The sequence below is a fragment of the Tenrec ecaudatus genome, chromosome 6 (assembly GCF_050624435.1).
Source record: "Tenrec ecaudatus isolate mTenEca1 chromosome 6, mTenEca1.hap1, whole genome shotgun sequence".
NCBI classification, from domain to species: domain Eukaryota; kingdom Metazoa; phylum Chordata; class Mammalia; order Afrosoricida; family Tenrecidae; genus Tenrec; species Tenrec ecaudatus.
Genome location: NC_134535.1, coordinates 102,499,823 through 102,524,576, shown reverse-complemented (window position 1 = coordinate 102,524,576; position 24,754 = coordinate 102,499,823). Strand labels below are relative to the sequence as shown.

At 38.7% G+C, this 24,754-nt stretch overlaps 1 protein-coding gene across 3 annotated transcripts in view; it reads left to right on the top strand.

Annotated features, from left to right (window-relative positions):
- CCDC91 (coiled-coil domain containing 91) overlaps positions 1-22,791 on the top strand; it is a 348,314-nt gene extending 325,523 nt beyond the window's left edge. For all 3 annotated transcript variants that reach the window (XM_075551922.1, XM_075551920.1, XM_075551921.1), the window contains one exon: positions 21,721-22,791. In XM_075551922.1, coding sequence (XP_075408037.1) covers positions 21,721-21,831 — 111 coding nt within the window. In that variant the 3' untranslated portion in view covers positions 21,832-22,791. The remainder of the gene's footprint in view (positions 1-21,720) is intronic.
- The last annotated feature ends 1,963 nt before the right edge of the window (positions 22,792-24,754 follow it).

Genomic DNA, 24,754 nt, shown 5'->3' with positions numbered 1-24,754 from the left:
CCCCTCCCTCCCTGATCCCCCTCCCTCAAGAACCCTTGATAACTTATAAATTATTATTTTGTAATATCTTGCCCTTTCCGATGTCTCCCTTCACCCAATTTTCTGTGTCCATCCCCAAGGGAAGAAGTCACATGTAGATCCTTGTAATCGGTTCCCCCTTCCCAACCCACCCTCCTGCTACCCTCCCAGTTTCATCACTCACACCACTTGTCCTGAAGGGATCATCCATCCTGCATTCCCTGTGTTTCCAGTTCCTAACTGCACCAGTGTACATCCATCCTCTGGTCTAGCCAGACTTGCAAGGTTGAATTGAGATAATGATAGTGGGGGGGGGGGGTGTGAGAGGAAGCATTTATGAACTAGAGGAAAGTTGTATTTTTCATCATTGCTACATCACACCCTGACTGGCTCATCTCCTCCCCGAGACCCTTCTGTAAGGGGATATCCAGTGGCCTATAAATGTGCTTTGGGTCTCCATTCCGCACTCCCCCCCTCATTCACTATGGTAAGATTTTTTGTTCTTTGATACCTGATCCCTTCGACATCTCATGATCACACAGGCTGGTGTGTTCTTCCATGTGGGCTTTGTTGCTTCTGAGCTAGATGCCTGCTTGTTTACCCTCAATCCTTTAAGACCCAAATGCTATGTCTTTTGATAGCTGGGCACCATCAGCTTTCTTCACCATATTTGCTTATTCTCCCGCTTTGTCTTAAGCGGTTGTGTCGGGAAGGTGAGCATCATAGAATGCCAATTTAATAGAAGAAAGTATTCTTGCATTGAGGGAGTACTTGAGTGGAGGCCCAATGTCCTTCTACCTTAATACTAAACCTATAAATATATGCACATAGATCTATTTCCCCTTCCTCATATAAGAACGTATTTGCATATATACATGTCTTTATCTAGACCTCTATAACCCCTATAACCTCACCAGAGTTTCAGCAATTCCTTTTGGTTACATTACTCTTGACCATGCCCTACCAGGCCTCCCACACCCTCCTCACCACCGATTTGGATCACTTGTTCTCTTGTCCCTGGGTTTGTTAACACCACTACCTTCCCCCACCCCACCTCCCCCTCTCCCATGTCCCCCCAGAACTGTTGGTCCCATTGTTTTCTCCTTCAGTTTGTTCCTACAGCCTATCTTATTTAGACAGACCTGCAGATATAATAACATGCACAAAAACAAGACAGAGCAAAACCAACCAACAATATACAATAAAACAACAACAACATACCAATGACAAAAAAGAAAAACGAGAAGGAAAAGCTTGTAGTTAGTTCAAGGATTGTTTGTTGGCCTTTAGGAGTGTTTTCCAGTCCAGTCTGTTGGGGCACCATTCCCTGGCCCCAAAGTCTATCTTCAGCATTCCCTGGGGACTTCGCCGCTCCATTCCCTTGCTGTTCTGTTGAACCCCCTTAGAGTTTTGCCTCGGTGTGGTGGGATCAGATGGGGTGCAGTTCCCACACTGTGTCTCCAGTGCTGTCTCCTGGAGGGTTATGGGCCATTGAGGGGCGTCATGTCTCATAGTGGGGCTGGCCATGTGGTCATCTCTGTGGACTGCCTGCTCTAATTGGGAACATCGGCCTCAAGGTGCTCCCCTAACTCCTCCCTCCCCCCTTCATCTGCTCCCGTATGCTCTGATCAGACATGTCCCTTTCCCAGAGTTGCAGATTCAATGCTGTCCTTTGAAATAAATTCTTCTGGGGGGAGGCGCAGGTGTCCACTTAGTAGTTGGGATTTTAAGTAGAAATATGTGAAATTAGGCAAGATAATCCAAGTCTTTAAGGTACCACAAGGTGAAACCCGTACACACATGGCCTTTATAATTATGCCTCCATTCTTTTGTCCTGTGCTTGGAATGAAGTAGTCTATTGTTTTTATATAGAACCACTGAGAGTTACAGGTTCACTAGGGCAGGGACTTCTAATCTAATGTGTTTATTATGCCAGATTTTCTTTAATTACTTTTGTTGCATATTCTTGGAGCCATTTGTGAGTTAATATAATAGAAATCTAGCTGAATGCACGGTTCATGAAGAGAAAATAAATACATTCTTCAATGATTTCAGCTAAAGGGCTTTTGGTAACTTGACGAGTACCTGTTCTAGTGTATGCGCTGTAGGAAACCCTTACATGTTATAGCAAGATCGATACTGCACCCAGCCCCAACCATAACTGAACTTCTCCTTGGAGAAGGCAATGCGGTATAGCATTTAAGTGCACTTAACACCTGATTTGAATCTTACCCCTACCAGTTGGGCTAGATATAACCTCTCCAGATCTCAGTGGCTTCTTTCATAAAGTTATCCAAAGAATTGAACAAGATGAAATGGACAAAGAGCTGTCTTCTAATATTCACTTTATTTTATCTGCTGCATTTGATTCAGGGCTGGAACCAGATTAGTTATAAAAAGATTGTAGCTTCTGTTTTGGATTGCGTGCTCTCTCTCTCTCTTTTATTTTTAATAATTTTATTGTGGGCTCTTACAGCTCTTATAACATTCCATATATCAGTTGTATCAAGCATATTTGTACATATGTTGCTTTCTCTATTTTCTAAACATTTGCTCTCTATTTGAGCCCTTGGTATCAGCTGCTCTTTTTTCCCTCCCTAGCCCTTCCCATCACACATAACCCCTTGATAAATTATAAATTTTTATTGTTCTCATTTCGTATACCGACCGTTGTTTCATTTTATATACCAACCGGTGTTTCCCTTCACCCACATTTCTGTTGTGTATCCCCCCTGGGGGTGTTATGCATCTATCATTGCAATCAGTTCCCCCTTCTTCCCCTCAGTTTCCCACCTTCCCCCTACCCTTCTTGTATCTCTACTCCCATTTCTGTGCCTGAGGGTTTTATTTGATGTGGATTCCATGTGTAATGAGCTCTTATCTGCACCAGTGTAAATGTTCCAGTCTAGCCAGAACTGAAAGGCAGGACTGGGGTCATGATAGTGGGGGGTGAGGAAGCCTCAAGAAACCAGATGAATATTGTGCATTTCATCAGTGCTATACTGCACCCTGGTTGACTCATCCCTTCCTTGTGACCCTCTATGAGGGGATGTCCTATTGTCTACAGATGGGTTTGGGGGTTTCTGCTCCAACCCCCCTCATTCTCAACAATATTTTTGTCGATGTTTTGGGTCTTCTGGTGCCTTTTACCTGATTAGGTAGATGCTTCATGATCATATAGCTGGTGTCTTTCTTCCATGAGGCCTTGTTGCTTCTCTGCTAGATGGCTGTTTATTTATTTTCAAGTCTTTAAGACCCCAGACCCTGTATATTTTGATAGCTGGGTACTATTACCTGGGTACCATCATCACATTGGCTTATGCACTTTGTTCTTGGTGACTGTGTTGGTAGGGTGAGCATCACAGAATGCCACGTTGTTAGAAACAAAGTGTTCTTGCATTGAGGGAGGGCTTAACCAGAAGCCCCAAATCAGTCCACTAACATAATAAATTGCCATATAAATATATGTACATAGACACATACCTCTATTTTTATGATTAACATATTTACAAAAGTGAGTACCTAGATCTTTCCTGTTTCTTTTTATCTTCCTCCTGCCTCACCATTACGCTTGCCCTTCTTCTGCCTCTTAGAATTCCTTTCAGTGAGATTGCTGTTGCTCCAACACCACCAGGATCTCTACGTTCTCTTTATTGTTAGTTTTAGTTCCCTATTTGTTCCCATCTGTGGCATTGTTTGCTCCTGGCTCCTTTCCCAAGCTACCTCCTCCACCCAAGTCTCTCCGGAAGTTTGATAAGATCTTAGTCAATCCCATTCTCTCTTGGATACATTGTGTTGAGAGAACCCAGCTGCTGTATCATTGGGCAGCCATGTGGTGAGACACACTAGCCAGAATGGAAGTAGATGTTTAAGGCTTCTTGACAGGCATTTCTGTGAGCTTGGAAGTGGATCTAAACTCATTTGGACTTGAAGATAACTACATCCCCTGGTTGACGATTGTAAACTTGGTAGATACAATGATCCTGTACTGCTCAGTTATACGGTTTCCCATTTTCTAGACCTGCAGAAACTATGAGATGACAAATATTTGCTATATTTCTTTGTTTTAAGCTACTATGTGTGGAGTAATTTATTACATGGAAATAAAGAACTAATAGAACACATATAGAGATTTTCGTTTTCCTAATGGGTAAGTAAGCACTACCTTTCAGAACGGACAGCCACATGTACAGAATGTGAACATATCAGACTTTTCCAGTAGCACAGGGTTACTTGTCGCACATTGTACAATTGGTGTCAATCTATGTGTATAAGGAGTTCCAGAAATAACATATGGATGGGCCATTGTTCGTTTTTGTCAATTGAAACGTAAGACAAAATGCCACTAATTTGAGAATTTTCAGGTAGACTGTTATGACATAAACCCTAGAGGTCATGTATTCTTTCCTTCACTTCAAAATAATACTAAAGTTAAATTGTTGAAGGTCAAAGTGAAAGGGAAATAAATAAAAATCTGTTCATTAGATTGTCACAAAGGGATTGCTAAAATATTCATTTTAATTTAGAAATCATAGCAAGAAATAAAATTTAAAAGATACTTGTTTGAGATTGTTGTGCTTATTTAATTTACAAAAAAACTGTCATGCACATTTTTAATATGGGTGAAGCCATAATCTTGAAAAAGTAATGTAATAAAAGGTTATTCATTAAGTTGGAGCATATAATAACTATATTAAAACCTTTGTGTGGGATTTCATATCAATATCAACTTTCCCAGGACCAGTCTACCTTATAGCTGAGAAAAATCCTTTTCTTGCCACTGAACTCTAGAAAGTAAGATATGAACATTACTTATCAATAGATAACCGTAGCTTTATGTATCCTGACTCCTTGGATGGGATTTCCATGCAAGTGTTGCATAACATCATCTTTACTTTACTTCTTTTCTAAAATTCTCCCACATCAATGTTTTCCTTTTTCATGTTATATTGAAAATACACATATTTTCTTTGGAGTTTGTCAGAATAAGGAGTAAGTGTCTACCATACATACTCGAGTATAACCCGACCCAAACATCAACAGAGGCACTTAATTTTACCACAAAAACTGCATTAAAAATGTGCAGAAAAACTCAGCTTATGCATGAGTACATACGGTAGTTACCAGAAAGCCTTTCTTTTACAATGAATCAAACTTCACATCTGAAAGTTTCTAATAGGGAAAAACAAAGAAGACTTCGCTCGTGACTGCAGCGCATCTTTGTCTAGTCAACTGCTGTGGCCTGTCTCCCACTGCGGGTCCTACATGCTTTGAGGACACTGCGAGAACCACTCCCGGTACTGCACTTGGGGCTATAGGGCATTGTTTTTGTTGCCAAGGGTGCTGTTTGTTTTGTTTTGTTTTCCTGTAAAGGCTACGATAGACCAAATAAGTTTAACAACCTATGACTTAGAAAATTGAAATGGTTTTATTCAAAAGTAGTGTGTTTTTTTCTTGGCCAGTTTAGTGAAGAGTGAAAATGAGTGCTCCCATTTCACAATGGATTTTGTGGTAGTTTGAGTTAAAAACAAACTGTCCAAATATGTAGAACTTGTATTAGATGGCTCAAGCATGGAGAATTTACTTATTCTGAGATAGCTTTAAATAAATAAATAACTGGTTCTTCAGTTGTGGCCAATAGGGCTTAAGTTCCTTTATACCCATTTTCTGTTTAATCTACAAGAGTATCTCTAATTCATCTCGTGCATACTGTAAAGTTACACAGCTTCTTTATATGTTGATAATTTGATCTAAATAATCAGATAGACCTGAAACATAGTTTAAAGTTGCAAAATATTTCCCCGAAGACTAGGTGCTCTGAACTCTGGATTCAACGTCTTCATTGCTGATGGGCCCTAAATGTTCTATGACGACACCATGGAGCACTGCCGCTCTACGGGGTTTCAGCATCTGTCGCCCTGGCCGCAGAACTCACAGACTGTACCTACAATTAGGAGTGTATTAGGGGGTTAGCAAGCCAGCATCAGTAAGGATACAGTTACTAGGTCACAGTGACACCTCTATTTAGCAGCCAAATCTCTCTGATCCACAACCTCTCGGCCACATGTCCCTCCATGAGCCAGGAAACCAACTGACTAACCTCCCTTCACAAGCTCAGCGTTTTGGCTCCTCTCCTGTGATTTACCCCGTTCTCCTTGTATGGGCCTCCGGTGCCTCTGGCCTCGGCCTCTGCTGCTTCAGACCGAGGTTTTGAATGTGCCGCCCTGGGGCTCTTCGCCCAGTAGTCCTGGGATTGCTCTCCATTCCTGCATCGAAGGTGGCACATGCTTATAGCCAGAAGTTGATCACTAAAGCCGACCAATCCCCTCTATTAGTGTTACACATGCTGTGTTTGCCATTACAGAGACATAGGGAGAAAAGCCATATTAAGACATTTCTCTCCCCCACACTGTTCCTCTCTTATTTCTTTCAGGTCTCCTAATTACCACTTTCACCAAGTGTCTTTTTCTAATCACCATACTCGGAATTCTTTTCTTTCTTCTCCAACATTTTACCTCGTTTTTTCCACTTTATAGCCTGATCTCTAGCTAAAGAATATTAGATGGTTTTCTTCTCAAACTGAAATACAAATCAAATAAGGATGGAAATTTATCTTACTCATGATTACATATCTAGTGCCTAAAACAGTGCCTGGCATATATCGTTGTTCGATGATGCAGAGCAAACCCATGAGACAGTAAACCCACCCCTTAGAGGTGGGTTGGAAGTAGATCACCAGGTCTTCCTCCAGTGGGGTGTTCGGTGCATCTGAACTGTTAACCTGTTCGTTTGACCATTTGCACCAACAGCGCTCTTTCTGCCATATGAACAACTGAGTGAATGACAGAACATGTGCACATTCCTAAGCAGGCGCTTTCCATTGGATTGGAGTCTCTCGCCAGCGTCTAAACAGTTCTATTTCTGATCTTTCTTATCCTTCAGTGCGTACGCACTCCCTGCTGACAGAGGCAGCGGTCAAGAGCCCGGCCGGCACTCGGCTGCTCTGCAGAGGCTGGGCTGGAGAAGGGCCTGCCTGCTAGAGCACAGCCAAGCGCCCTGCATCAGAGGCGGTCTCTGAGATTAGAATCCTCTCAGCAGCGCCCAACCACAGCAACGTTCTACTTTCCTGGAACGTGTTCCACGTCTCGCCTCCCTATGTCTTAGGGAAGGCTCTCAATCCTCCAATGTGGGGCGGGGGAGGGGGCGGGGCAAAAAACAGTTCAGGAGCTCCCATTTTCAAGTGTTGTCAACTCTGCTTTCCTGCCAGGACCGCTGCAGATATCTATTTGTGCAGTGGACTCAGTCTTACTACGCGTGTTAGCCCTTGATTGTTCCTTTAACAGTTGCATGTGTCTCTTTTAAAAATGTACACAGCTCTTAAGGACAGAGGCGGTATTGTAAACTTTTTTCTCTGCCCAGGCTTTAGGACATTAATGACTAAACAACAGTCAGCCTTCATATTTTTATTGATACACCTATCAACTGGTTAATTGGCTCAAATTCCAAGCATGTAAATGAAACAGCAGCTTGAGCATACGTGTGTAATTGTCCAGGCAGGGGTGGTGGGCAGGGAGTATAATAAAATGATGAAAAGAGGGGTGTTCATATCCAAATAGCAACATGAAAAAGGCAAACAACTTAGTGAAAAAACATTTCACTGGTCATGAGTCAGTAAAGAGTCTTTCTTATTCAATATGATGGTGTTGACCGGAAAATCTGTCAGGCAGGTCTAGATCATCATGCTTGACCTTTCATCACCGCTCATGAAAGAGCATGTGGTGGACATGAACAATGAATCCATAAGACATATTACTACTAAACTGATAACATTGGTGTGAGTCGCCCATGGATTTATTTGCTGGATATCTGTTTTAGTTTTTTGAAAACTAAGTTAGATCATTTTTCAGTGTAAGCTTAAAATATGCCAGAGGCTGGGTGGAAAAGAAACATTTTTAATGGCAGTCCTAATATATTCACATCCCTTGGTATATCTTTTTAGTAGAAGCCCACGGGTATTTGAAAGCACAGTGTTACTAAGTTTCTTAACTTATACGTATATATTCTAAAACAATATATCAGATTTTCCAGGATGTAAACAATGTTTTAAATAAATATTCTCAATAAAACAAGCCAGAGTTGTGTAGACTCAACTTGAACGTTGGTGGTTACAGCAGCATAAGCCTGTCATCCTTGTTGACAAAATTAAAAGCTGAGATGAAGAGATGTTTTCTTTTTCTTTCGCTATGACAAGAAATATTAATGGAAAGGTAAAGTCAATAATGAAATTATTGAGAAGTCATATATTTGACATCCCCCAAAAAACTTACTAAAATTAGCAATGTGTGTGTGTGTGTGTGTGTGTGTAAGAAAGAGCTTTACATACAAGAGCAATTGGATCTTGAGAAAACACCCCAGCCCAGTCCAGATCAAGTCCAGAAATCAGGTATTAGCTCATATGTCCAATACCAATCTGTAAATTCCTCTTCAGACTCACACAACACATGAAATGACGGCAAATACAGGAAGATCACAGGCCAGTGGGTGGAAAGTCTTGTGGATCCAGTGGCGGTGGAAGCACCTTAGCGCTGGCAGGGGTCTCTACGTGACTCCTTCAGCTCCAGGGCTCTAGCATAGCCCCATGTGTCTTCTAAGCCAAAATGTCTCATAGGAAGTGAGCCACACTTTTAATAAGTGATATACTTCCAAATAGTTTTCAGTAGTGTTTCCAGAATACAGAAGTGATGACAAAGAGGCAAAAAAAAGAAAAAAAATGATTTGTAAAGCCCAGGTGTTTATTTCAGAGACATCAGACTTTCCAGGATTTATTTCAGGTATCTGAGAGTCCTAAATTGCAGCTGAAACAACAAAGGAAATGGAAGGGAAAACGAAGCCGATTGGCACTATTATGTAGAGATTATAAATCCCACATCCCAAAATGTTTGCTCCGCCACTCAAGAAATAATATTTGTGAGCATTATGTCACAATACAGATCTTTGAACCACTTTCAGATGAAATCCACAGATACAAAGCTCTAAATCCCACTCTCCAAGGGGGCATGAAAATTGAATATTTTGCCAGATTTTTTCTTGCCTCAATAAAAGATAATAAGATCATACCCAATAAAATGGATACTGTTGAAATTCAAGCATTAGCCAAGAATATCAGTCTGATGTTCAGAGAGAAGAATTCAACATCTTTAAAAGAAAAAGGCCCCAAGTATCAGCCCTTACTCACATGCATGGGAAAGATCCACTAAATGGACTCACGAGTCAGCTCTGAGGAAACTCCATTTATGTCTCCCTCCCCAATGTACTGTGTCACTTTTGAGCTTCTTCAAGTGTTGAACTTCTGTTTATTTAATGGATCTTTGCCCTTAGTCACTTCTGGGGAGACGTGGTGAAGGATGTGAAATGAGTGTTGGCAGCTGCCTAAACCCAAAGCCGGTATTTCCATCATCTTTGTCATTAGCTGGTTCAAGGGGAGCTTCTAACACATAAAGGGAAAAGAAGTGCTTGGTATACTTAGATCAAAATATCTCTCTTTTTTTACTTAGATCAAAATATCTCTCTTTTTTACTTTATAGAGATCCTTCCTTTAAGTGTACATGCAATGCTTATCACGAATGCATAAATCTGAGTTATCTTTCTAACCATGAGAAGTTAAAGGTTTGCTACACCTTGTAAGTTTATGCTGTACATGCTCAAAGGGAGAAACGTTTCTCCTTTAACTAACATCTATAAATTGTAATCTATTAAAAGGCATTTTTGTTCTTAATGACACACTTGATCATTTTGTGGGATTTCTGAATGATTTTGAGTTATTAAAGCTAACATTTACATACATATGCATTAGTTATAAAGCATAATAATAAAGCAAGTAGCATGAATCCACATTCAAACCGGATATATGTATTTTATCCAACTGAATTTTGCCATCCAAATACCACTGTCCTTCTCTTTGATTGGATCAGTTCCTTCTCTAAAAAATCAGTGTTTTATGGAAGTATCATCAGCAAGATGGTGGAATAAACTGCTCCAAAGACCCATCTTCCTGTAGAAAGAAAAATAAATACCTACCTAAATAAAGCCAAAGACTGTGAGAAACAACTTTTTAGAATTGTATCAAGTAGTCAAAGGACTGCAACAACCAAACACGTTCTAAATCAAGAAGAAGGCAACATAAAAATGGTAGGAACACTTTGTGGCTTTTTACCTACCCGTCTCCCACCCACTCCCCAGCTCAGCAATAGTCCTGAAGACAGTAGCCGACACTTTCTGTATGGGCACTGGATCCTGGTTCCAGAGAAAGGGCAGAGCAAATCTTACTTGCAAATTACTGTTTGTCTATTCTAACCTACTTGAGAACTCCCTGAAAGGATGCCATGAGGTGCTAATATCTGTGCCTCCTATCTTGGAACTCACTCAGGATGGAAAAGTGACAGGCACGGATCAAAAACAGGAAAGGAGACAATCACCGGTAGAAACCCTGAGGCAAAAAGATAGAGTTGATACATATACTAGATCACCTAAGACATGGGAGAAAACATGAAAAGAAAATTTCCTTGGAAAACTAGGGCATTCAAAAGTGCCCATACATATAGGGAAATGTGGACATCAACAACAACACTAATGCTCAGAAAAGACCTGAGAAACACCCATGCCTTCATCGCAGGATAACTTTTAAGATCCGTGTTAGCCTAGGTGTTAAAATGAGTACTCTAGAGTTATTTTTAGTTTGCTCTTTTGCTTGTTTTTGTTTGTTTTGTTTTAGCTTTGGGGGTTTCACAAAATCTGTGTCAAAATAATAATGGAACACAGCTAAAAGAACAGATACTTCAGTGTGCACACAAAACAAGGAATATAGCCACTGCAAAAATAATTTGGCCAAACCAATCTACCAGCAGACTACTATAAACCAAATGAACAAAACAAATTCACTGCCATTGAGTTGATTCTAACTCAAAGTGACCCTGTTGGACAGAGGAGGATTGCGCAATCCTGAGTCAGAGTCAACTGTGGGTCTCTGAGACTAGAACTCTTTACAGAAGTAGAAGACCTTATTTTTTCTCTAGTATAGCCTCTGACTATTGAAAAAGAGAGCAAAGTTTGTGGAAGGAAGAGAACTTGAATTTCACAGTTACCATATTATAATAATCGACTTCTTTTGTTATACACACACACGCTGCATGGCATACAAATAAGTAGACAAGATGACCTATTCAAAGGAACAAAAAAAAAAGGACAGAAATTGCCCCTCCCCGATCATGTGCCATAGAATAGTGGAACACTGAAACCTGAATTTTCAAGTTGCACGACCTACTCCAAAGGCCACACCAGGAGAACGTGATGTGGAGACCCCTTAGGTGAACTGGTCCTTACCTCAAACACAGTTGTAATACACGGATTTGAGGCCTAAGCTGTATGGTGTGTGAAGAAGCAGAAGACAGCTATACCAAGAGTATTTAAACTGTTGGTAGCTGGACTACCATTTACATACTATTTCAGTGCCCTGCTTGCTTTATTAAGATTGGTATTATTCTGCCAAAGCTGTGACACACATTGTCAGAGAATATTATTCTAAGTTTTGCCTGACCATCAATTTCCACTGTTTGTGTAGTGTCTAGTCATGTACGGAATTAATCTGTCTGTGCAAGTCAATAATCCTTGTATTGCAATTTGTTGTTAGTCTACACTTGTTTAATTTCCCTTTCTCAATTGTATCTTAAATATATCACCATGGGTTAAATCAATGGCATTCTAAGCAGAAGGACATTATGATCCAGGAAGATGATGAATAAGATTTTCTACCATAAAATAACAAAGATGATTCTAAGGTGAGTCAGAGGCAGATAGAAAACACATTTAGGAATGCATGTTGTGCTCGCATTGAATCCTAGCTCCAATCTAAGAACAATTAGTTCTTATGATGTGGCCCTGCTCAATACTTGCCCTCGGGGGGGAAACACGGAAGCAGTGGGTGCTGCAGCATGTGGTGAAGAAAATCGATGGTGCTTGGCTGTCAGAAAGAATAGCCTCTGGGATCTTAAAGGCTTGCTTTCAATCAAGTAGTAATCTAAGTGAGCCATCAACTAAGCCCAGAGGGAAGAAGCACATCTACATCTGTGATCCGAGAATTGCAGATGATATAATGCAAATCCAAGAGAGGGAATTGTATCAAAGCTTCAACTATGAAATTCTGGTTTCCAAAACACTATGGATGACAGTGGAAGCCCAAAATACATTTGCAAGATTATACATGAAATAAGCCTCTGATGATTTCCCTCTGACCATAATTCAGGAATGGGGATAACCTGGTATTAGAGTTTTCTTGAAGTGATTATAGTAGATTAAAATGATAAATATGAAAAAAGAAAACAAATGGTCCCTCCATAGGCCAGACTTGAGCCCTGCTATTTTAAGATTAAAAAAATAAAAAGTCTTAATATCTTCAGTGAGTTCAAGAAAAACATTGACAAAGAACTAAAAATCAAAATGGCATAGATCAAAAATTAGTATATAAGAATATAATTGATGTATGTATATGTGTGGATTGTGATGAGTTGTATGAGCCCCTAATAAAATGTAAAAAAAGAAAAGAAAAAAAAAAGAAAATGATGAGGTCAAAGTATGTACAGATGTGCTTTATACAATTGATATATGTATATGAATGGATTGTGATAAGAGTTGTATGAGCCCCTAATAAAATGTTTTTTTAAAAAAAGAATATAATTTCTTAAAGGAACCAGACAAATTTTGAGCTAAAAAGTACAATAATGCAAACAAAAATATTATAAAGATTCAAGAGAAAACTTGAACAAGCAGAAGAAAAAATATCAGTGGATATGGAGAGAAGATAATTTAGACAATTGAAATTATCCAGCCTGAGGAACAGAAAGAAAGAATTTGAAAAAGTAAACAGAACCTAAGAAACCCATAGAACACGGTTAACAAGTGAGCACATGCACTGTATGGTAATTTCATAAGGAGAAGAGAAAGAGGGAGAGAAATAATATATTATGAAATAATTTCCGTAAACCTCCCAAATTTTACAAAAGACTTGAATCTGTACAGCCAAGCAGATAACAAACTAGCAGAATGAAATCAGAGCTACGCTTGCAACATTATCAAAAGCCAAATACAAAGAATCCTTAAAGTAGCAAGAGAAAGGCAACCTGTTCCATACAAACCAAAATGTCACTGCCGTTGACCCTGGGTAGGACTTCTGGGACTAAATCTTGATGGGGACAGATACTCTCCTCTTTCTCCCAAGAAGCAGCTGGTGGGGTCTGAACTCTTGACCTCGTTGTTAGCAGCCCAACACTTACCAACAGTTCCACCAAGATTCTAAAGATTAGCGTCAGAAACCCAGCATCCACGTGTTGATAAAAGTTTTGAAAAACAACAGTCAGCCAAGAATTCTATATCCAGCAAAAACCGTCCTTCAAAAATAAGGGCAAAACTGAGATATTCTCAGAAAACAAAAGCTGAGAAAGAATATTTATACTTGGTCTCTTTCATACTAAATAAGTTGAAATATTTCAGATGGAAATAAAAGAACACTTAACGGTAAACCATATGAAGAAATAAAAATCTCATTAGATATAAATAAGTGAGCAAAATAATGTCCAGTTTATGGCATTTGGGGTTTATAACTCTAATTTCTCTCCATTACATGATTTAAAAGAACCGATAGCATGGAAATGAATGATAGACTTGTCTTATTGGGCAGTCGATGCATGAAGATCCACTTTGCGATCGCCACGTACATTGGGTGGTGAGTAGGGAGAGCACTATAAAACAGAACCTTTGTATATTATTGAAGTTAAATTGATATCAGTTTAAACTTGCTTGCTATAAAATTAAATTAACTGTAATCCTCATTCTAACCACAAAGAAAATAACTTTAATACATACACTAAAGAATTGTAAGGTAATCAAAATTTATTGGCAAACAGAGAGAATAATAAAGAACAAATTTTAAAAGCTCTTAGAATACAGTAAATGGTTTTAAAATGAACAGAAAATTGTAGAGGTGAGTCTTTCCTTAGTAATTACTTCAAATATGAATGAGTTAATTCTCCAATCAAAAGACAAGATTGACGGATTTTTTTTAATTATGGTCTAACTATATACTGTCTTTAAGAGACTCACTCTAGAGCTAACGACATAAATCGGTTGTGAAGGAAAAATTGGGGAAAAAGTATTCTATGGAAACAGTAACCAAAAGAGATCTGAGCAACTATAGTAATATGAGACATAATAGACATTAAGTCAAAACCAGTTGCAAGAAACAAGGGTAAATTGATCAAACAGATATAATCATTTTAAACCTGTATTCAACACCGTGCCATAATTTCTAGCCAGAGCAATTCAGCAATAGGAGGAGGAGGATGGATGGATGGATGGATGGATGGATGGATGGATGGATGGATGGATGGATGGATGGATGGATGGTTGGATGGAGGGAGGGAGGGAGGGAGGGAAGGAGGGATGGATGGTTGGATGGAGGGAGGGAGGGAGGGATGGATGGATGGATGGATGGTTGGATGGATGGATGGATGGATAGATGGTTGGATGGATGGATGGTTGGATGGATGGATGGATGGATGGTTGGATGGATGGATGGATGGTTGGATGGATGGATGGATGGTTGGATGGATGGATGGATGGATGGGTGGTTGGATGGATGGGCAGCATCAAAATGGGAAAGAAAGAGCAAAACTACCTTTATTCACAGATGGCTTATATAAACAGAGCCCCCAGGAATCCGAGAAAGCTACTAAACCTATACATCTGAAAATTTGCAGGACACCCAATAGACAACAGCATTGAACAACTCCCAAAATAAAATAAGCATAACATTCCATTTATAACATCTAAATTAATAAAAATAACTAGAAATATGCTTGAAAAAGGAATTCAAACACTTTTATACAGGTAACCATAAAATACTTTTGAGAGAAGTTAAAGGAAGTTCTAAGTAAGTAGAAGAATATCTTGTGTTCATTTAAGTGGAAGATTTACTATCATGAAGACATCAATGCTACCTAAAGTGATCCACTCATCAATTGAAATATCCAAATCCAAATAGCCTTCTTTGAAGAACTGAAAAAGACAATAATCAAATTAATAGAGAATTTCAAGGGACTTAAATAGACCAAAAATGTAAAACCTCTAGAAAAATAAGCATACATTTAAAGGATGCACATACCCCGATTCCAAAACTAACTCTCAAACTATATCAATCAAAACAATATGGTACTGGCATAAGATAGACTTATAGATCAATACAATACAATTAGCATTAGAAAAATGAACTCATACATTTATTGCCATTTGATATTTGACACGGCCATTTACTGGGGAAAGATTACTCTTCAACAAATGATTCTGGGGAAACAAGTTCTGCATGCAAAAGATGAATGATTCACACCATGTACAGACCTTGCTCACAGTGGATAAGTGACCTAAATATAAAGTGTCTTCAAAAAGTTAATGGGACAATGGCATTGAAAGGTAGTTAAAAGTTAAAAAACACATGTTTCATGCATGCGATATCATTAAGACAGTCAAAAGACAACCTATAAAATGAGAAAAAAAATATTTAGAAATCCTATATCTGATTAGGATTTTTGTATCCAGAATACATAGATTTGGTCAATAAAATGACAATCCAGTATAACAATGAGCTAAGGGTTTAGATAGACAATTCTCAATAAAAATCATATCAATGCCCAATAAGTACATGAAAAGATACTCAACATTATTAGTCGGTAGTAAGGTACCCCGGTGGTCTTCTAGGGTAAGTATTGAGCTGCTTATCTCAAAGTCCATGGTTCAAATCCACCAGCCACTTAATAGGAGAAAAAAGATGTTGCCTTCTCCCATAATGATTTACACCCTCTCAAGTTGCATATAAGGTTGCTATGAGTCATAATGCCTTGATGGCAATGAGGTAGGTTGGGTGTCATTAGAAAACCACAAAATAATAAGTGTTGGTGAGTGTGGTAGTCTGGGTAATTTAGAGTAACAAATCCACAGAAACTCATGTATAAGAGAGAGTTTTATATAAAGGGTAAGTAAACATCAAGAAAACATCCCAACCCAGTGCTGCCCAAGCCCACAATTCCAACATTAACCCAAATGTCCAACACCAATCCACAAAGTCTTCCTCCATCTCACAAAACACATGCAATGTTGCCGACTGCAGGAGGAAAGCTGAGTCAGTGAGCATGTAAGCATATCACATTTCCAAAATGTGTAAGATAACCCTACCACATCCTGGCTTCTTTTTTTTCTTTAAAAAATAGTTTTATTGGCATACACTTCACATACTAGACAATTTATTCATTCAATCAGTAATACTAAGAGCAGTTGTGCAATCACTATCACAATTTCAGAACCAGTGTCTTTTCTAAGGCATTTTCACTATATTTCCATGATTTGTTACTTCTTTGTCACTCTGATTTATTTAATGTTCTTAGCTAACATAATTTAAATATACCATCTCTTCTTCACACATCCTTATTCACTGTCCAGCCTTCACATGCATGTGATGTGATTGAAAAGACCATGGCCTGGGTCAGGCACATCCTAGCCTTCAAAGATTTTATTTTTAAACAATTAATTCTTTTAGCAAATTTGTCCAATATAGTATGTCCTCTAGTTTCTTTCTTTTTTAATCATTTTACTGGGGGCTTGTAGCAGAGGATGTACACTGGTACAGAGAAGAGCTGGAAACACAGGGAATCCAGGACAGATAAACCCCTCAGGACCAGTAATGAGAGTAGTGATACCAGGATGGTAAGGGGAAGGTGGGAGAGAAAAGGGGAAGCAATCACAAAGGATCAACATATAAAAGAAAAATAGGTAAAGGGAGACATCGGACTGTGTAAGACATGAAATAATAATAATAATTTATAGATTACCAAGGGTTCATGAGGAAGAAAGGGAGGGAGGGAGGGCGGGGGGAATGAAGAGCTGATACCAAGGGCTGAAGTAGAAAGAAAGTATTTTGAGAATGATGATGTCTACAAACATACTCATGTGCTTGACACAATGAATGTGATAAGAGTTGTACGAGCCCCACATCGTAGCTTCTGAGGAGCACTTTAGTTGTACTTCTTTGAGATAGATTACCTTGTTCTTCTGGTAGTCCATGTGACTTTCCATATTCTTTGCCAATACAGGAATTCAGATGCATGAATTTCTGGCAGCGCCCTGAAAGCCAAACATTTTTTGGATTCTTTTCAGCAAAGTTATACTTACATGTAATATTAATCATATTGTTTGATAATTTCCACTTTCAGTTGCTACATTTCTTTACAATGGGCACAAATAAGAATCACTTCTAGTCTTCCAAATTTCTTACAGTTGATGAGTGGGTGCTTCCAGCACTGCATGCGTTTGTTGAACTGTGTCCATTGCCACTGGTCAATTCCTGGAGCCTTGTGTTGGGCTAATGTCTTCAGTGCAGCTTGGCCCTCATCCTTCCTTTCCACCAGTTCTTAATGGTGTCCAGTACCACCTGGAAATCAGCATTTCAAAGCTATGAGCCGCTCCACAGGGAATAAAATCAGGCTTTCTAATCTTGAGCAGCGCAGCCTCAGAAACCCACACAGGAAGTCCTGTCCTGCCCCATGTGGTCAGCACGAGCCAAAATTGACTTGATGGCAGCGAGTTTGGTTTTTGGTTTATACCGCCTCATGAAATAGTTGACTGTCAACCACTTAATTGTGGTACAGGAATTCTGTGTTTTTCCATCGCCCTTTACTGTTTCCTGCAGCATTCAGTATTATTTATACTCATCTAATCTGTTAACATTTCATCTCGAGACTCACATTCCTTCTTCAGTTCTTTCAACTTGAGGTATGTTCTTCTTCTTGCAGTTTCTAACTCCAGGACATTGCACCTTTCGTTGGAATACTTTATTTTATGGAGTTGCCCTTTGAAATCTTCTGTTCAGCTGTTTTACTTCCTTACTATTTTCAGGCACTTTAGCTTCTGTACATCCAAGAGAAAGTATCAAAGTCTCTGCTGACATCATTTTGATATTTTCTTTCTTTCCTTTGTAATGATCTTTTACTCTGTCATCTGTGTTAGTCTGGGCATTTTAGAGAAACATCCACAGAAACACGTGTATAAGAGAGAGTTTTATATAAAGGGTAAGTGCAGAGTTTTATATAAAGGGTAAGTGCACATCAAGAAAACATCCCAACCCAGTGCTGCCCAAGCTCACAAGTCCAACATTAACCCATATGTCTGACACCAATCCACAAAGTCCTCCTCCATCTCACAAAACAGCAGTGATGCTAACAGTAGGAGGAAAGCTGAGTGAGTGAATGTGTAAACATCTCAGCGCTGGCAGGGGTCTCTACATGGCTGCTCCAGCACCCAAGGCTGCTCTTGGGTAGGTCCATGTGGCTCCTCCTCAGGGATGTCTTACAGGAAGTGAGCCTTGCCAGCTGAAGCAGGGAATTGGCTAAGGCAGTGGCACCCTGGTCTGACCATCAGAAAGCAAGATACGTGAGTACTAGAAAGGTGAGCCTCACTGAGCCATTTATTCCTCCGCTCTTCAGTTGACCCCACATGTGTTTATCAGCCAGGTTGGCACAATAAACTAACTATCTCATCATCCCACAATTCATCAGGTCTTCTGATAGTAGGCTTAATGGATCAGATATATTTTCAGATATTCTCACAATATCTCACAAGAGGGATATACTCAAGGTTCTCCATTGGCGCTTGTTGACTTGCTTTACTTCTCTTCAGTTGTGACCTTAACCCGCTTATGAGCAATTGATAGCCCATTCCATAGTTGGCCCCTGGATTTATTTTGATTGGTGATATTGAGATTTTCCATCATCTCTTCCCCCAGATGTAGTCAATTTGATTGCTGTGTATTCCATCTGGAAAGGACCACATGTTTAGTTGCCATTTATGTTGTTCAAGAAAGGTATTTGTAGTGAATATGTTGTTGGTCTTGCAAAATTCTGTCATATAATCTTCAACGTAGTACCTTTGAATGCCATATTTCCCAACTACTGAACTTTGCTCTCTGTTCCCAGCTCTCACATTCCAGTCACCAGTTATTATCAGTGCATCTTGTTTGCATTTTTGAACTGAAGAAATTGGCAGAGGTCTTATGCAAATTTCAATCATTGTTGTATTGTCTTGTCTTCTTATGGGCTTACAGACATTATTCTCTGACAGATATCATTGCACTTAAAAACATATTTTGAAATGTCCTTTTTTATGTGAATGTATGTACATGTTCTACAAGGTGTAATAGCATGGATATACAGAGATCTTTGTTGAAGTACGTTTATTATAGCATTGAGTTTAATAACAAAAGACTAGGTACAACACAGATACCTATCAAGAAAATAAATTTTAAATATCTATATATTACTAAACTGAGAATAAAAATGAAATATAGCTGCAAAAAGAAAAATAGCAATCTTATTCTCTCAAACATTATAGATTTAACTATACTGATAAATCAGTATTTGCTGACAAAACTTAGTTTAGCAATATCTAACACATTTTACATATGCAAATATTACAACAAAATTACAAATATTTAAACCTCTTTAAGAGAACATAGTCATTTTAACCAGTCAAATGCTTTCCCTTTTATATTATAATTTTCCCTTTTCTTTCATTTTATTTTTATTATTATTTTTCATCATTTTATTGGGAGCTCTTGCAGCTCTTACAATATTCCATGCAGTGTTGTATCATGCATTTTTGTACATATATTTCCATTATAATTTTCTGAACAGTTACTTTCTATTTGAGCCCTTGGTGTCAGCTCCTCTTTTTCCCCTCCTTCCTCCACCCCTGTGACCCTTTGATAAATTATACATTATTATTGTTTGCATATCTTACACTGTCCACTCTCTCCCTTCACCCATGTTTCTATTGTTCATCTCCCTGGGGTGTGGGGGGGTGTTATGCATTGATCACTGCGATTTGAACCCCCTTCCTCCCCTCCAATCCCCTCCTTTTCCCTATCCTGCTGGTATCACTACTCCCATCTGTTCCTGGTCAGACAACCTCTCAGGAACAGAAATGGGAGTAGTGATACCAGGAGGGTAGAGGGAAAGGAGGAAGGGAATTGATTCCAGTGGTCAATGCATCGTCCCCTGCTCCCCCAGGGTGATGAACAACAGAAACATGGGTGAAGGTAGACAGCAGATAGTTTAACATTTGAAAACAATACTAATGTATAATTTATCAAGGGGTCACGAGGGTGGGAGGCAGGGAAGGGAGGGAAAAAAGAGGAGCTGATACCAAGGTTCCAAATAGAAAGTAAATGCTTACAAAATTATGATGGCAACATATGTACAAAGTGCTTGATACTAATGATGTATCAAATATGTACATAGGTCAATACCTCTATTTTTATTAATTAATATATTTACATAAGTACACACCTATGTTCTTACCTCTATCCTTAGCTTTGTTTCCTAGATCTCTCCGATGTTTCCTTTTACCTCCCTACTGCTGAACATATTCTGAAAAAGGTGTTCATGAAGCTGTATAAAAATGACAACACAAAATTGAAATAAACATACATGTTTAGCAGTGGGATGACTAAACTATGGAGACAGTTAAGCAAATTTTGAAAATGAGACAGGAAGAACTTCTAGAAATGGTGACAGAATATAATGATTGTTATAAGATCGGGGCCAAACATATATGCAATATATGTAAATACATATATATTTAAATCTAGCTACTAATGGCAGAATATTTCCAAGGTAGGCAGCAGCCAGACAATAGTATACTTGTGAAATCACTAGAAGAGGTAAGAAATGAGAGTTTGTGGCATTCTGGTCAAAAGAAATTACAACTTATTGTGATTATGGTAAGGAACCCTGCCTACCTTTGGAAGAGAGCAGGGCTTCTGGTGCAAAGAATGTTTCAGTTTTCACATAAATATGACAGGTATATTTTATGAAATGGGTTTAGCTGTCCTTTGAGTTTTCCCGTTGTTCTATAATCTGTAGGCAATGGGTTGTCGATGTTTGTTGATTTTCATACTCTGGGCAGGGTTGTAGGGTAGAGCTGTTAGAAACTTTCTTTGGTGAATTCAGTACCTACTCCCCAGAAAGTTCTTTATTGTACATAACTAATGACTTCAACTGCTAAGCCTCCTGTTTCACTCCCTATATTAATTTGCACTTGATACAGTGAAACAACTCTGAAGACCACCTGACCAGGAGGACCAGGTAGTTTGAACACCAAAATACACCTTCCCCAAGAGCTTGCTCTAATTTCAGGAAATTGTTGATTTGGTCACTTCCATTTGTTCGGTTGGGCCTTTTGCAAAATGTGGTCATGCTGTATTATCTTTACTGGGTTTTTCTTTTGTTACTTGCATCTATGACATTTATATAATAACCGTAGTTATTTGTCATGTACATTCATCAAGAACTGGTATTTCCATATTATCTGACACTTTCCAAAATAATTCTCTTCAAGTCTATGATATTTCTGAAATATCAGAATATCAACATCAATTAAAATATTTCAATTATAGGTGATGGGTCAGAAATATTAACACCATTATCACCCAATTTAATGTATTATTTGATTCTTTAATTCATACAATCTTTAAAAACTCCTCTGAAATACAGTATCCCTCAACTAAATATATTTTCTCTCTTTCTCTTTCTGAACAAACAAAATCAATAGCTCGATCAAGTCATCCGCCAAAGAAGCCTGTCCAGCTTGGAACTGTTCCTCTCCTGTGCCCAGAAACAATTAAGTGCTTTACTCGCTACAGAACCAGTTGACATTGAGTAAAGAAAGAGAACAGGGCAAGCTAACCCACACTGGCAATGGATCAGTCATTCGACCTCTAATATACATGCTGTGAACTATAAAGATGCTTTTGTTTTCTTTCCAAGCTTGGAGAAGTGATTTCCAATTCAAGGATAAACCAAAACAATAATTGAAAGAATTTTCAAATGATCTAAGTTATGTTTTTTCCTTTACTATTAATGCAATAGGACTGGTGATTGTAGTTGTAGTCGCCGCTAGTGTCCGACCAAAAGCTATTGAAAAGAACCACACTACTGAAAATTAAGTGAACATTCTAGCCTCTAGTGACCTCTTATCTTGGGTTTGACAAATGACAATGAATTTACTTACTGTACATGACTTTCTAATGACTATGGATAATATGCTAAAATGATAGAACTAGCATGGATTTCAGCATCACCTATTTATCTTTATTACTTGAATGTAAAACACTGATATGATAGAGAATCATTCTGGTGTTACTAAATTGATGTTTGGATCTATGTATTTCTATCAATCTACCTTAAACAAATAATACTTTTTTTAAATCACTGAAAATTAATACATTCATTCAACTCTGATCTCATATGCATGTAAACTAAGGGGACACATATATGATATATTCTTGCTTTGTATTTCTGCCCTTTAAAGGCACTATGAATAAATCAATATAATATGAGTAGAACCTTGAACTTGATCTCTAAAAAGAGTGTAACTTAGTCATTTTTAGGAATTTAAGTTTAAATATAAGAAATGTGAAATTATTTCTCAATACTACTTAATGTACTTAATTTATGAGCAGTGTGCTTCATCCTGAAATCATGAGTATTTTTACATCAAAACTACAATTATGTTATTAAAATGTATTCAAATGTTTGATCTTTTTTTTAATGTTTCAAATTCATGGGCCTCTTTATACTTTTCTGGGATTTTGAAATGTAATAAAAAGAACCCCCAAACATATTTGGCTGTTGCCTTTTTTCTTACTAATTTTTCTTATTAAGATAACCATATGCATATATGAGTCCTTTTATATATAACCCTGCCAATTAACCAAACCAGTGCAGGGAGCCTAAGATCATTCACTTCTGACATCAATTGTGTGGTGGATAGCCAATCCCATTCTGTATGCCAGCTGTACCCTTGGAGAATCACATCTTCCTTTTCGTCTTCAGTTTAAAACCTCAGTGACCCACATATCCTTTAACTCTCTGCTTCCCCATCTGCTCAGAGTTAATTCAGCAGTTAACAACCAAAAGTTTAAGATCAGCCAGCCCCTTCTCCGAATCCCTGGTCACCCGCAGCCAGCCAGCTTCTCCAGTCACTGGAACAACCCAGAGCTCACAGGAAACACCGGGCATGTGTTTTGCCTCTAATATCACAAGAAAGCATGCATGAAGAGAGGAGGAAAATGAAGAGATGCGTTAAGGATGGGTCACAGCATGGACGTCCATGTTCCAAAAGGCCGTGCTGCTCTGCCAAGAGCACTTGTTGACTCTTTCCAACGGGGAACCTCCCGAGCTTCCATCTCCCAGAGCCTTTGTTGGTCTCACCACGTGGCCTTGATAGATTACATCCTACCTTATGAGGCTTAGTCAGCACTGAATCCTAGAAAAATCTCTCTTGGTCTGGTCATACCCCACTGGTTAGACTCAGTATTGAAATGGCTCAAAAGAACGTAGAACAAAGATTTTCTGCAAGGTGATCTTGCATGTAGCACCCCTAAATATTATTAACAGCACTTATCAAGCATCTGTAAATGTTAATTTTTCCATAGAAATGGAATTTAAAATGATCGTAGCAATGTAATTAATCAAAGCAAGTTGGCTGCTTGTTTGCAATGCAGTATAAGAAGAGAGGGGACTTTTAACTCCTGACTAAGTCAGCAGAGCACTCATTTGATCACCATGGAAAATCACAACTCTCTCCATCAATTTTAGATGATAGGATACTTTTACAAGTTACTCATATGATTTGATAAAGTTGAAGCTATGAGGTCACCGTAGCTAGGGGTTGAGGGAAAGTTCAAGAGAATGTCAGACTTTACATCTCACCTTTCCAGCTTTGATGCTAATAGAGACTCGTCTGAAATGCATTTGATACTTGAAGTCTGAGTCTTTGAGGACACCCACCACGTGCAGTCATGTATGACACCGGGTGTTGCGATGCTCCCTTTACCTTCACAGGGCTGTCCTGAAAAATAACCGAGAAGGATAACCTTGGCATACAGTTGTGATTATGTGAGCACAGTAAATTTTCCAGGCTGAAATAGCTAATAAACTGAGTAATATTTAAAGATATATTTCTACATGAAGAAGTGTATTCTATTTTGCTCTGGTTATCCAGAGGCCATCTCGTGTAATATTCACTAAGATCATCAAGTTATTATGCTGTGATAAAAGTAAAATTTCTTTCTTAGAATATGAACCTCAAATTTCAAATAAACCCCAAATCGACTGGCATCAAGTCTATTCTAATTTATAGCAACCCTAGAGAACAGAGTAGAACTTCCATTTTGAGTCTTAGTTTTCTTATTTAGGAAGTAGTAATAGTGATTTTTATAAGCTACGTATGGAAATGAAATTAGGCTTGTAAACTTTATCTAGCATATAATAGCCGACTGCGCTCACTAGGGCGGTACTGGTTCACCATCACACCGCTTGCTCTGGAAACCCTCACAAAATGCAGTGTGGTGGCTCCCTCAGGCCTTAGCTATATCATTCTGCCTCACCTACCTTGACTTAGAGGCCCTGATGGTGTGTGCTGGCTAACGTTCTTTTCTGTTCTAAACTCGCCAGAGAAATATGTGGTAGTCGGCCTCCTTGAAGATCTACAGCCTTGGAAACCCCACAGGACACTTCCACTCTGTCCTGTGTAGTCTCTAAATAGTGTGGCAGCAGTAGTTTTGGCTTTATTTTTAACCTTG